The sequence below is a fragment of the Adiantum capillus-veneris genome, chromosome 5 (assembly GCF_014529385.1).
Source record: "Adiantum capillus-veneris isolate H3 chromosome 5, ASM1452938v2, whole genome shotgun sequence".
NCBI classification, from domain to species: domain Eukaryota; kingdom Viridiplantae; phylum Streptophyta; class Polypodiopsida; order Polypodiales; family Pteridaceae; genus Adiantum; species Adiantum capillus-veneris.
Genome location: NC_140935.1, coordinates 62,794,207 through 62,808,872, shown reverse-complemented (window position 1 = coordinate 62,808,872; position 14,666 = coordinate 62,794,207). Strand labels below are relative to the sequence as shown.

Genomic DNA, 14,666 nt, shown 5'->3' with positions numbered 1-14,666 from the left:
AAAAAGATCCAACCATGTGCAAGATTCACAATTTTTATCACTTCTGCTTTGATTAATTACAAGCACAACTTTGAAAGGTGGGTTAAGGCTAGATGCTTGTAGCGCAAGGTCACGACCTAGTACAATAGGTCTTTCCTTTCTCCAATGCCATTAGACAACAAATTTGGATGTTTGGAGTCTACGATTCAGATATTGACCCATCCTCTCTCTCTAGATTTATCAGAATTTGCAATAGGTATTTTCTACAATGAGCTCAACTTTAAGTGAAAGATCTAAAATTATGAGTTTTATGCTCGTCTTATAAGTGCTTCAATGTGTTCCTTGACCAACATCAAGAGTGAGGGATTGCCTATGTGTGCACAGCCATCAAGAATCATGTGCTCTACATGACCATATACCACCAAGTGAGCATAATTTGCTATAGCTCTATGGCCTTTTTGGCTAGAAAGCCTACTATGTAGATTCTAACGGCCATATGTACCTCAAAAGCATACAAAACCACGATTTTGACCACCTTGTCTTGTTGGTTGAAGTCTTGCCTCTTTCCAATGTTAGCCTAGTTTCTATACAAATATCATAAGCATGAAATACTTCCAATTTAAGGATAGTGCTAATATCATCATAGCTAGAATCTCTAGTGATGCCTATTCCAAGTTGACGGACCACCCAACCGTAGTGCAACTACAACATGCTAACCAAGGCTTAATCTAAATTGATGATCATGAAAGGTCTTATCAGTGGGAACTCAAAGATCCAAACATTATTCACGATAGCTAATCACAAGAATTGCTAGGAGTACACCATTGCGGCATAGGCAGTACAAAGGTACAAATGGAGTGTTGGAGTTACGGTTGTAGAAATGCACACAGAACTTGGAGATGGAGGAAATCTCAAGGCACACGATAGAGAATATATTACTTGGTGTGCAAATAGAAAATAAGATAGCCCTAGAGTGATGGAGGTATGTATAAAGCACCGGGGAAAAAACCCTCCTTGTAACAGTAAAAAGTGTTTGACGGTCCTAAGTATGTTGACACACATCACTACCATATACATGGTAACAAATCCCCCTTGGAGTGATGTGGTGAACAAAGCTAGGGGCACATAAAGTATAGGGAAGTGTCATGCCCTATGCACATACTTAGCCCAAAAAGGGAAGCATGCCCAAAACTTTACAAAAATCTTTGAACTTTTCACAAGTGAATGCCTTTTTGAATCGATATGCAAGGTTGTCCTATGTCAGCACATAAGTCAAGTTAATCTCTCCAGGTGAGAAACCCTAACATAATAATAATGTACCTTAATGTGCTTTGTGTGAGCATGAAAGACTGAGCTCCTCGCAATTTCCAACGTGCTCTGACTATTAGTGTAGATGAGAGTGCTAGACTCCTGTGCAACCTCCAAACAAGCCATAAGACATTTGAGCCACTCACATTGTAGATGTGAAAGCTGCCCTGTACTCAGCCTCACAATTATAGGTGGCCATGTAAGTTCCTTCTAGCTCAACCATGATATGCATGAACTATCAAACATGAAACAAAAACCACTTGTGTGTCAATGCAACCAGCCCAATCCGAGTTAGAAAAGACATGAAAAAATCACCCTAGGGATATAACAACCCAATATCTATACATCACTCAAGTAGCAAAAGATCCTTTTAATTGCCTGCTAATGCTTCAACCCTGGTATATGCATAAAGATTATCACTTTTGAGATTGAAAACTCGATATCCTGCCTTCTAATGCATACAGAAATGAGGCAACGAATAGGTATTTGGTAGATGGTAACATCTGTCTTGACAAAACCACAAGGTTGCATTACATACACTTCCTCAATAAGTCATCATTGTCCTATTGATGTACATACAATCTAAAATAAGGTACCAATGCACAAATAAAATGAACAATAGACACACAACAAGAGAGAGCAAAAGTTTTGTCATAGTCAATGCCCTTTTGCTAAGCATAACCTTTTGCAACAATCATTGCTTTGTAGCAATCAATACCACCATCTGGCTTACTTTTCAGCTTATAAATCCACTTTGTACCAATGGCCTTCTTTCCAAGAGGCAATTCACATAAAGACTAAGTATTGTTCTTCACACATGCATTATATTCATCTTGCATAACAGCCATCCAATTCTCAAAGTTTTGTACTTCATCAAACGTAAGAGGTTCATCCTCATCACACCTACTAAAAAATCCAAAGCATAATGATCTGATGCACAAGAAGCATAATGAGAACCAGAACAAGGGTGACTAGACAAAGGTACATCCAATTTATTATCACTGTCAAGTTTGGCATACCTATAGCTTGCTCATTTTCAACCTTATCCTCACCAATTCCATTCTTTACATCTAGATCAGAAATAGGACGATCTTCTGTAAAATCACTCAAAGCCTACATAGGTTGAATGTGGAAATGGAGTTACATTTGTATTCCCACCAGTGAAAAGAGGCAACAAGGTATCAAAAATGTCTTGTGAGCTTACACTTTTCTCTTAAGTACATGGCAGGAAGGGTTGAACAACATTTCCACAAAAACAAGAAAAGTCAAGATATGTTTTGTTTGTAGATGATATAACTTGTAACCATTGCTCTCAACACTGTAGCCAACAAAGATGCATTTGACGGCCTTATCTTCTAGTTTTTTTGTTTTTTTGTGGCACAAAAGCATAAGCCAAGCAACCAAAAACATACAAGTGACCAATAGATTGCTTCTTATCATGCCATCCCTCATATGGGGTCATAGATTGCAAAGCTTCGGTGGGACACATGTTGAGTATATAGGCAATACACATGATAATCTCTAGCCAAAAAGTATGTGGCAAAGTTTGGCTTTTGACCATGCATCATACCATCTCCATAAGTGATTTTTTTCCCTTTGAGTAACACCATTTGTTGAGGTGTATAAGGCACTATACATTGGTGTTTTATCCCATGAATAACCAAAAATGCATCAAATTCTTTCACATATACTCCCCCTCAATCAAATGAAGGGTACTCACACTACACCTAGATATATCTTCAATCAAAAGCAAAAATTGTCTAAGCACATAAACACTTCAAACTTATTCTTAAGCGTATATACCCATCAATGAAGGTCATGAAGTACAAATTATCACTAAAGAAGGAGTGTGCATGGAACCACAAACATCAATGTGAACTAGTTGCAATTTTGAGTAGCCCACACCAAACCATCTTTTGAAATATAGAACATTGTAAAATACAACCTTCACAAACATGATTTGATGGTGTCTCCCAAAGGGGGCAATAAGGCAACCATATCAATTTTTTGTTCAGGGGATGGGGGATCGAACCTTCTTTTAAAACATAGAACATTGTAAAATACAACCTTCACAAACATGATTTGATGGTGTCTCCAAAGGGGGCAATGAGGCAACCATATTAGATTTTTTCCAACCACAAATAGCTTTAAAGTCTATAACTTCGTTTACAAAGTTTTCCACATACTTTTCATAAGTATTGAGCTTGTATAGCCTATGAGACACGATACCTGATGCCACAATAGTATCATCATGAATTGTGCATCTACCATCCATAAACTTTACAGCAAGACCAAGTATTGGTAATGCAAAAATAGACACAAAAAGTACATCAAGAAGAGGGAAGGAGCTGCCATTAATTGCAGTGAGTATAATGTTTCTGACCCCTTGAATTGGATAAGAGGCATTCTTGGCACAAGTGATAGTATTCCCATTGGAGACAACATTAAGAAAAATGAACAATTCAGAGATGAGATATAATTTGCTTTGTAGCATCAATGCCAAAATACCACACATGTGAATCTGTAACGTCATATATGCATGCATCATGGACAAAAGGATCATACTGACATTGTGCACTAAAAGCCCATTTTGCATCGACAATAGAATTTGCAAACTCTAAAATGGTTGCATTTGGTAGATTCCCTTCTTTCTGTGTAACTCTTTAGCCTTTAGCTTACAATATTGCTTTATAAGATGATATGTAGCCATACTAACACTGCACACTTAAAGCCCATTCTGCATCCACGATAGAATTTGCAAATTCTATAATGGTTGCATTTGATTGATTCACTTCTTTCTTATATTCCTCTTTAACCTTTAGCTTATGATATTGCTTTATCAGATGATGAGTAGCTCTACAATAGCTGCAACACACCTTTTTGTTTCCTCTCTCAACAGTCTTACCATGTGCATTGTTGCTATGGGAAGCATTTGTCGTAGATGGCTTGCTATCTAGAGAAGGAACATCGGAAGTAGTAGCAGTGTTATTGCTATCTTTTCTTTGTGCAACAACAAAAGCTTGATCAACAACACATTACTTAGTTCTTTTTTTTTATAAACATAGCCTCTTGTAAGAGCAAAGTGATCAACACATTATCATTACCATGTGCAAGAAGGCTCAAAATAGAAGCAAACGTCTAATACAAATTTGGTGATGTATACATGATAGCCTATACAAGTGAATGACTAGGATTGACTTCACCTGTACTAATAAGCTGCTCATTAATATCTTTGCTTTTAGCAAGAAAAATTTCCATTTCATCTTCCTCGTGCATGATCTTTGATCCTAGCCATTTATGCAGATACGTTATAATTGTCTCATCTAGAGTGTCCCAAGCTTGCTTTGCTATTTTGGTTGAATGAATGTGAGGATGTTACCATATACATGTGGTAGTGATGTGTGTGAACACACTAGGACCGTCGGGGCATTTTTTCCCTCTTTAGGAGGTTTTTTCCCCCAAGCATTGTATATACGCCCATCACTCTAGGGCTATCTATCTTTCCATTCCACACTAAGTAACACTCTCTCTATTGTGTGCCTTGAGCTTCCTTCGTCTTCTCCAAGCTGTGTGTGTCTCTCTGCAACCCTAATTCCAACAATTGGTATCAGAGCAGGTTGCATCATCTCGGGCTTAGTCGCCAGCTGCTGCAGTACACGCCTGCTCACTTTGTCCGATTCCAGTGGGCTTTGGCGAGCGTTCACAGGTCGACAAATATTTTGGGATAGTTTGTAGAGCTCAGTCTGCTCAGATTTTTGATCCGGGCTCATTTCGGCCTTCGTTTCCACTACAGGCAGTACTGCACATGCTATTTCGTCATTTTGTGCAGAATTTTTGTCAGTGCCGTTTTCTGCATACCAGTTGTCTCATAGTCTTCTATGGCTTGTGCTATATAGCACGTGTTGTTCCCGCTCCATTTCTCCTATTTTCGGGCAGTTTTCACATCAGGTGTAGCATTTACCATAGCTAACAACAACAACACAGATGTGTTCAACATGTTTGCTACTGAGGACAGGTTGGATGGGGACAACTACCCTATGTGGGCTTATATGATGCAACATGTTCTTGTGTCAAAGGGCATCTGGAACATTGTGCAGGGCACTGATATACGTCCTAGTTCTGAGGATGTAGGTGATGTTGAGGATGTTACAGGTCTTGCTGCAAGGATTGCTGTTGTTAGAGTTGTTTTTCCTACGGGGCATAACAAGCTCGTTGGGCTGTTAAGGATGCACAGGCTCATGCATTATCAATGAGCAACTCATTTCTGCAGGTGAAGTCATTTCAGACAGTTCCCTAGTGCAGATTGTTCTTGATGCCTTACCAGACTTTTGCTAGTACTTGGTATTTCGACAGTGGTGCTACAAAGCACATTACCTCACATCGTGAATTGTTTACCTCTCTCAAGTCTGTCCCTCATGGGAATTCAGTCACTTGTGCCAACAATGCCTCATGTCCAGTTCAGGGAGTTGGAAAGATTGTGCTTACTGCTGCAAATGGCAGTTCCTTCACACTTGTTGATGCACTTTATGTACCTGGGATCAAGAAGAATCTCTTCTCTTTATCCGCACTTGCTAGACTTGGACTTGTAGTCAAATTTGTGGATGACAGATGTATAGTTCATGACCTCAGTTTTGGTGATGAAATTGTTGCATCTGCCCTTTTGTGTCGTGGGTTGTATAAGCTCACTTTTTATGATAAGTGTGGACAAAATTTTGCAAATGCTATTGCAGATTCAAGGGCTATTTCAGATGCAAAACTTTGGCATGCACGTTTTGGTCATCTGAATTTTGCCAGTTTGCTGCGTTTGCAGAAATCTGGTATGGTTGCTTCTTTGCCGCCTCTTGAAGCACCTGTCAAACATGTTTGTGAAGGCTGTATTTTGGGTAAGATGCAGTGTTCTAAGTTTCCAAAGGATGGTTCAGTTCGGACCACATGCAGGTTGCAGCTTGTGCATAGTGATGTTTGTGGGCCCATGCAAACTCCATCCTTGGGCAATTACCTGTACTTTGTGACCTTCATCGGTGATTACTCCAGGCATGCATGGGTATTTCCGCTTAAAGCGAAGTCTGAAGTTTTTATGTGCTTCAAACAATTTCTGTCTATGGCTGAAAATGTCTCAAAATGTACTATGGGCACTCTCCGTTCCGATCGAGGGGGGGAGTATATGTCTCATGAATTTAATGCATTTCTAGCTAGTCGTGGGATAAAACACCAATGTACAGTGCCTTATACACCTCAACAAAATGGTGTTGCTGAGAGGAAAAATAGGTCACTGACGGAAATGGCACGATGTATGGTCAAAAGTCAAGCTTTGCCGCATTCTTTTTGGCTTGAGGCCATCATGTGTGCCACTTATGTACTTAACAGGTGTCCTACGAAAGCTTTGCAGTCTATTACTCCATATGAAGCATGGCATGATAGAAAGCCTTCTATTGAGCACATGCGTGTTTTTGGTTGTTTGGCATATGCTTTGGTGCCACAAACACAGCGCAGAAAATTGGATGATAAGGCTGTCAAATGTATTTTTGTTGGTTATAGTGCTAAAAGCAAAGGTTACAGGTTGTATCATCCGCAAACAAAACGTATTCTGGTTTCACGGGATATAGTGTTTGTGGAAGATTCTATTCAGCCCTTGCTATCATGTACTAGAGACAGTAATGTAAGCTCACATGACATTTATGACACTTTGTTGCCTCTTTTCAGTGGTGGAAATACGAATGTAATTTCCATGAGGCAAATGTACAACCTATGGGGGTTTCTAAAAATGTTACAGATCAGCCTATTACTGATGTAGATGTACATGATGTACTTGATGCGGAAAGGGCTGAAAATGAGCAGGCTAGAGGTATGCCAAAATGGTTGGTGCACACTTTGCGTGACAGTAAATTGGATGCACCTTTGTCTAGTCGTACTCATTCAGGCTCTGTCCATGCATCTTATGCATCAGATTGTTATGCTTTGACTGTGTCTAGTTTACATGACGTTGAGGAGCCTCTATCTTTTGATGAAGCACAGAATTCAGAAAATTGGATGGCTACCATGCAATCAGAATATGATGCACTTATAGAAAATGACACATGGACTTTATGTGATTTGCCTCGTTGCAAAAAGGCCATTGGTACGAAGTGGGTTTACAAGTTGAAACGCAAGCCGGATGGTGAGATCTCGATCGCCATAAGGCTCGACTTGTTGCAAAGGGTTATGCACATCAAAAAGGCATTGATTATGAAGAGACTTTTGCTCCCACTTGTCGTATGACTACTGTGCGTTTTCTATGTGCATTGGCAGCTCATTTTGGCTGGGATGTACATCGATGAGACATTGTTACTACTTTCTTGAATGGTGACATATTTGAGGAAGTTTATGTAACGCAGCCTCGCAGTTTTGTCATAAAAGGACAAGAGGACAAAGTGTGCAGATGCAAGAAGGCTTTGTATGGGTTGAAGCAATCTCCTCGTGCTTGGTATGAGAAAGCTGACACTCATTTCGTTAAACGTGGATTTCGTAACAGTCCAACAGAAAGCACATTGTATGTAAAGCGTGAGGGTGATGTACTTCTCATAGTGGTTCTTTATGTAGATGATTTGTTGATCACTGGACCAAATGAGAGACATATTGCTGAATTTAAGGCTGATTTGAATGCTACTTTCAAGATGAAAGATTTGGGGCTGTTGCATCATTACTTGGGTATACAGTTTAAGCAGTGTGATGGTGGTATTGCCTTGTGTCAGGAAAGTTACATAGAGACGTTGCTATGTAAGTTTGGACTTGAGGATTGCAAACCTATTGCCACTCCATGGAAACAGGTTTGAAGTTGAGTCTACATGATGCTTGCGATCCTACTGATGTCACTCTTTACCAAACTGTTGTTGGCTGCCTCATTTATGTATGCAACACATGGCCAAATATTCAGTTTGCAATCTCACAGGTCAACAGATTTATGCATAGCCCAGGGTCTAAGCATTCGCAGGTTGTCAAGAGGATTTTCCGCTACCTTAGTGGCACTTTACATCTTGGCTTGTTTTATCCCAAGGGGGGATCATTGCCGCCAGACTTACATGCTTTTTCGGACTCATATTGGGCAGGTTAATTTTATTTGCGAGTTAATCAATTCGTGTTTTTTTGCTACAGGTGATGCTTTTTCGAGTTTATAGAAGCATGGATTCCAGTCATATGTATGCTCTCTAAGGTGGCGTTGTGGTATGTTAAATAAGTACCGAGGGAAGGAGAGAGAAGAAGGATTAGACGGAGAGAGAAAAACATACTTGTGAAATAGAGATAGGATCGGGGTGTGAGAGTACCGACAACGAGAGAGAGAGAGAGGGAGAGAGGGAGATGAGGGGGAGAGAGGAAAGATAGGTTCAAAATGAAAAAAGTCCGGCTAAAGTTTGGGCAAGAAGGTTCTCAAGCCGGTTCAAATTATTTCATTTAGTAACTTGGTATAGAATTGTTTATGTGTTGGTTTAATGTATATATTTTATAAATATCCTACATTTTAATTGAGATGAAAGTGGAGTTTTGTTGTGAACAAGGAGGTTGTGTGCACGTTTTCTACTCACATGTGTGTGTGTGTGTGAGAGAGAGAGAGAGAGAGAGAGAGTGGGAGATGAGGGGGAGAGAGGAAAGATAGGTTCAAAATGAAAAAAGTCCGGCTCAAGTTTGGGCAAGAAGGTTCTCAAGCCGGTTCAAATTATTTCATTTAGTATCTTGGTATAGAATTGTTTATGTGTTGGTTTAATTTATATATTTTATAAATATCCCACATTTTAATTGAGATGAAAGTGGAGTTTTGTTGTGAAGAAGGAGGTTGTGTGCACGTTTTCTACTCACGTGTGTGTGTGTGTGTGTGTGTGTGTGTGTGTGTGTGTGTGTGTGTGTGTGTGTGTGTGTGTGTGTGTGTGAGAGAGAGAGAGAGAGAGAGAGAGAGAGAGAGAGAGTTTTCCTGTTCATATGCGTGTGAAAAGGTTCCAAATCCGGGTCCACAAATAATGTTTTTCGAGCCCTTAGAGAGGCAGTTTGTGGTGGTTACTCATTGCACTATTATATGCCTATAGTATTCATAGAAGAATAATAATCATAGTGTTTCCCGAGCCCTTAGAGAGGCAGTTAGTGTTGTCTACTCATTGCACTTTTAGATGCTTATAAATCTTATAGGGGAATAATAATCGTAGTGACAAATCATGCATATTTTATTGCACACCCCACTTTAAAAGTTAGTGGTGGAGTAGTAGACGATTATAATATTCATATTGACAAATCATGCATATATTATTGCACGTTCCAATTTAGCAGTTAGCATATGCTGCGTGGGACCCCTCATGTCACTAACACATGCCACTCTTCCATCACTATCAATGCTTTTTGAGAGCATGGTGCTTTAGCCTATATATAAATGTTACAAGGCAAGCACCATATGCTGCACAAGTGAATCGGAGGTGCTAATCAAGAGAGATTTTTTCATTTTCCCTATACTTATACAATGCCTATAGGATATGCTAGTACTGGTAATGAGGTAGTTGCAAAAATCCATGAAGAGCTTCATAAACTCCCCCCCAACGCACCCCTTGAAGAAAAGAAGACGTTTACACAAAGAGAGCGTGACACAAACAAGGCGATCCGGATGTTCAACCACCTTAATCGCACTCGCAACACCGGAGACCAGGAACTCAATGATGGCTTTGAGACAATGCGAGAAGCTCTGGGCAAGTGGGAGACATGGGGGTACATAGATAGCTCTCGAAGGGCCGCTTTACAGGCGGAGATTGACCATTTGCTTGTCTGCAAACGCACAATCAACCTGGTCGACATCTCTGGCTCTAATGTGGTAGAAGATTGAGGCAAGATTTAAATAATTATGCACTAAATAATATAGTTAAATAAATATGCACTAGCACATGATAAATTGTACTAGTGTGATGCAAGCTGTATTGTGTGTGTGTGTGTGTGTGTGTGTGTGTGTGTGTGTGTGTGTGTGTGTGTGCAGGTTTGATTCCCTACGTAATCATGTAAACAACTTATTTTAATTATATGATGCTTATTTTAACTATATGATGGTGTTCCACTCTTTAGTGCCTTGGCGAGAATAATTCATATGTCTCTGTCTGACTTATTATTATTGAAGTAGCTGTGATACTTTTAATCGGCCTGGTCTACTAACACATCTTCAAGATCTGTCATAATTTAGGGTATTGTTGATATCTTGTAGCTAAACTAAACCGTCAAATTTAACTACAAGCTGTTAGAAAGCCAAAAATGTAAAGAAAATCTATGTGAGTTTTTTATATAATGCAAGAAAAAGATGAGCATGTCTTTAGTATTTACCCTACTTTTAGTAGAATATACTTTCCTGTCCATGTAGGTGTTGTTGCAAACAAGGATGAATGCCTAATAAGCCAATTTTAAACTAGGAATCTAAAAAATATTGATGGTTGTACTTGTTTGGGCGAAGACCTCAAAGTAATGAAACACGCATAGACTCTTGCATATAAAATAGTAATTAAGAACACTTTACTGAGTTGAAGAACTGCATACATACATAAACACACGTATAAATAACTATATATATTGTATAAACAAGTACTTAAAAACACTTTACCGAGTTGAAGATCTCCTTACGTACATAAACACACACATATAAATAAATAAATAAAAAGATATTATATATATAATATAAATATTATATATAAAACTATATATATTCTTAGACCGACAGTGTAAAGAAATACTGACAAGCAAATGAAATTTTGACAGCATAACAATGTGAAAAATAAAAATAAAACCATTCCATACTTGCTTCTGTGAAAGCTTGCCTAACTTTTATTAAGCTTTCCTATTCTATACTTGCTTCCGTGAAGCTTGCCTAACTTTTGTGTATACATGAAACCATGATTATGTTTCTAAACATGAACAAAAAAGCATGATTATATTCACAAGCAATCAAAATTTCGACAGCATAACGGCGCGAAAATACAAACAACAAAATTTTCCATTCCATACTTGCTTCCGTGAAGCTTGACTAACTTTTCTGTATACGTGAAATCATGATTATGTTTTCAAACATGAACAAAAAGCATGATGATATTGATAAGCAATCAAAATTTCGGTAGCATAACGGTATGAAAATTCAAACTAAAAAAATTCCCATTCCATAATTTCTTCCGTGCAGCAACGAATGCTCACGGGAAGAAGAAATAACATAAGCAAAAAAGCATATGTTGGTATATTACTTTGGTAAATCCAAAGCTCTCAACAAACTTCTATCTAGTATAATAAATATGAAATCATAGCTGAATTGATAAGGACGATCAACACCAACAACATGTCTTCAGTAATACCAAAAAAGTGGCACCCAAACACCATGGTCACACATCGTTCCATAAAAATCACAAACTAGAAAAAATGATAGATAATACCAATGTTGATGTCAATCAAGGGCAATGTGATCCGGGCTCATATTGTTGCCAATCAGTCTCCTCATCACTATCTGCATCAACTGCTGAAATAGCACGTACACATGGAGCCTTGAAGCGTGAAAGATGTTGATGGAAGACCTCTGGATCACTATCTATGCAGAGACAGTGTCTAGACAACTCAACGCAAACATTGCCCAAGCCACCACATCCAGAAAACATATCAACAATGTAGGTGTGCTCCGCAGTAAATGTCCGCACAAGCCAGCTAAAAAAAGCAAAAAATATGTGTATTTTTACTTTATGTAACATAGTCCAATAACGCATAGTAGGAAGCATATATTCTTACCGAAAGAAGTCAAGGCTACGCTCGGCGGCACCTCTAAGAGCGTGTCCTCCAATGTACTCTCCGTCGACGCGCTCCACCAGTATTCCGGACTTGGCATCGAAAGAGTTGTTGTCCACACTCTCTCCATCTCGTCGATCGTAGATAGGACGTTGACCCTTACGATAAAACAATCCTAGCAATAGTGTTTCCACCTACAAATTACAACTAGAATGTGATCTAATTGAAGAAAACTACAAGCATGCTTTTCAATCAACAAATAAATTTACTTACTCTCTCAATCTCAATGGTCTTTCGCACATAACCATCGGGGATCAAAATAAGGATGGTGTGCATCATTTTGAATCCCATCTCGATGGCATGGCTAGACACAATGCCAAAGTGATCAGTGGAGCTTAGGGTGATGTACCACCCATTGTCTGCCACATACTTTGAAGCTATTACGGCCACTTTTTACTTAATTTTCGAGAGAATTGATTCCATGGAGGGACCTGCATAATATGCATCGTTAATTTAATTAAAGTTCCAAAACTATCATAGACTGTCCATTGTGGTTTTGAAGGATGCATACCTCGTTCTCTGAAAAAATTTCAACTTTAAAGTTTGTTGGAAAATCCGCAAACAAAAGAGAGGCCACTTCATTGCTCTTTTCCCCATCAACATGGGCTGAATGAAGAAAATCCAAGATCCTGCATACGATCAAATAAATGTATTTCAAACATTCACAACACACACCACACATAGTTAGTCTTTCTTTTCACATGTGTTTACCATTTCTCATCATCGAGAGAAATTTTGTAAACATCTAGCATGTTCCCAATAACGTTCACATCACAATCTATGGAAGGCACTGCATAATCAGAAAATAAAATATTTCATCAAGAATTGTTGAGTAGAAAGAAAGTGACAGCTAGATATCTGTACAAGCAAGTTTACCTGTGGAGCCTTGAGCACCTTTTTGGTTCTTTTTGGGAGACTTATTGGGCTTCTTGGATCTAACAAAATCCAATCGTTTCTTTATAGAGGAGATTGTACTATTGTTTACTCTTTTCGAAGAGGTGGCTTTCTTGGAAGCTGAGCCAATCTCCTCAATACCATTTTCATTTCTTTCAAGAACGTGCTCTAAAGCAAACAAAAATATATTTCTCACAAACATAATCTAAATAGTAGGAGCACTTTAACAATTTTGTAGTTTTTATAAATGCCAAAAATAACCTTTATATAAGTTCCCTTCATCACGTAGGTAGGTGCCTCGAGTGTAATCTAGCCACCAAGGGCAATACTCAATTTCCCAAGCAATCAAACCATAATCTCTCATCCATAGTGGATACATACACTCCTCACAAGAGAGGTCCCTCCAACTTTCAACAACAATTGGCAACTTCTCCAACAAAGTTTGATCGTAAAGCTGAATTAGCCATCTACATAAAATGCAGTTAACTTTATTTGAGCTCCTTTTCTAAGTGACTTATTTATTATACAAACTCTAAGTAAAAAATAGAATGACAACCATAAAGATATCAGTTGTATTACCTGAATAATACTCTCCTTGAAGATTCCATAAGCTCTGGAATTTTTTCATCCGACTCTTTTGTGTTGAGCTTACTCCAAAGCTCCACAAAAGCTTTATCAATGTGGTCCCTCAATTGGTGATGAAACCATGCTTCAAAGCCCTCCGGCATTTCTTCAATCATTTTCCCTTTGATCCTCAAGCATTGCTTCAAGATACTTCCCCAATACCACTCTTTACGCAAGTACATTCTAAATTTCATTTCACTAATATAACGCTCAGAAGTAACATCATCTACACGGCAATGCATCAAAGAGTGCAATATTTCCTTTTTCCTATAGAGCAAACAATAAACAAACCATAAATGCATTGATTCATTTGATGATTTCATGTGTTTTTTTAATCCAAAAATTATTACCTCTCTGGTGATATTTTAGAAGTTGCCAAAGAGTGGACTTTGTCTCTTGTAAGGCCCACTTGATCCTTTTCTCTTATCCAATTGAAGTTAAATAATAAAGAGAAGAACCTTTGGCCATTGGCCGGGTTGGCAATGGCCAACATCTATGTTATATTAGCACGAGATCAAATCAAATCAATTTTTCAATCAAATATATCAAATTCAAATGACATGTCAACTTACAATTTAGTAGAAATTCAAACATAAACGGGGAGAAGAGAAAGTGTTTACCTTATAAGCTCTTACTTTGAATATTTTTTCTATTCTTCCTTGAGCAACCATTTCCTTTTCTGGCAGTGAAATCGAGGGATCATTGATCTCTTGCATCTCTTTGATAAGAGACAAGTCAAAGTCTTCCTTTTGTAGAGCAAATGAAAAAAAAAAAGTAAGATTTTACAAAATAATGTCAAGCTTTAGAAATTACATAAAACGTGTACTTTAAGGCAAAAAAATTTACCTTCCATATGAGCATTGCTAATAAAAGAGCAGGAGCGTTGTACCAACTCCCTTTAGATGCCTTCTTCTCACAAGCAAGCTCTACCTCTATCCATCGAATCCAATCTTGGGGAAAGTCTTTCATTAAAGAATCTTTGCTTGCCACAGCCAGTTTTTGGAACAAGAAGATCTCCTGCCCAAAATTTGTGCTCACAGTGGTTC

The 14,666-nt window shown here is 38.5% G+C and overlaps 1 protein-coding gene across 1 annotated transcript; it reads right to left on the bottom strand.

Annotated features, from left to right (window-relative positions):
- Positions 1-2,084: 2,084 nt before the first annotated feature.
- On the bottom strand, positions 2,085-13,198 carry LOC147457416 (uncharacterized). Its single transcript, XM_086513319.1, has 5 exons — positions 12,979-13,198; positions 12,814-12,892; positions 12,614-12,731; positions 2,273-2,400; positions 2,085-2,190 (listed from the first exon to the last, which is right to left on the bottom strand). Exons 1-5 carry the CDS (start codon positions 13,196-13,198, stop codon positions 2,085-2,087), a joined length of 651 nt encoding a protein of 216 aa, XP_086369445.1.
- Positions 13,199-14,666: the final 1,468 nt, after the last annotated feature.

Excerpts from the sequence above, each read along its gene's own strand:
- LOC147457416 (XM_086513319.1), bottom strand. The coding sequence starts at position 13,198 with ATGTTTGTGAGAAATATATTTTTGTTTGCTTTAGAGCACGTTCTTGAA. Across the intron at positions 12,893-12,978 it reads AGGTGCTCAAGGCTCCACAG|TGCCTTCCATAGATTGTGAT; the intron begins GTAAACTTGCTT and ends CTGATTATGCAG. Across the intron at positions 2,401-12,613 it reads AAATTTTTTCAGAGAACGAG|GCTTTGAGTGATTTTACAGA; the intron begins GTATGCATCCTT and ends CAACCTATGTAG.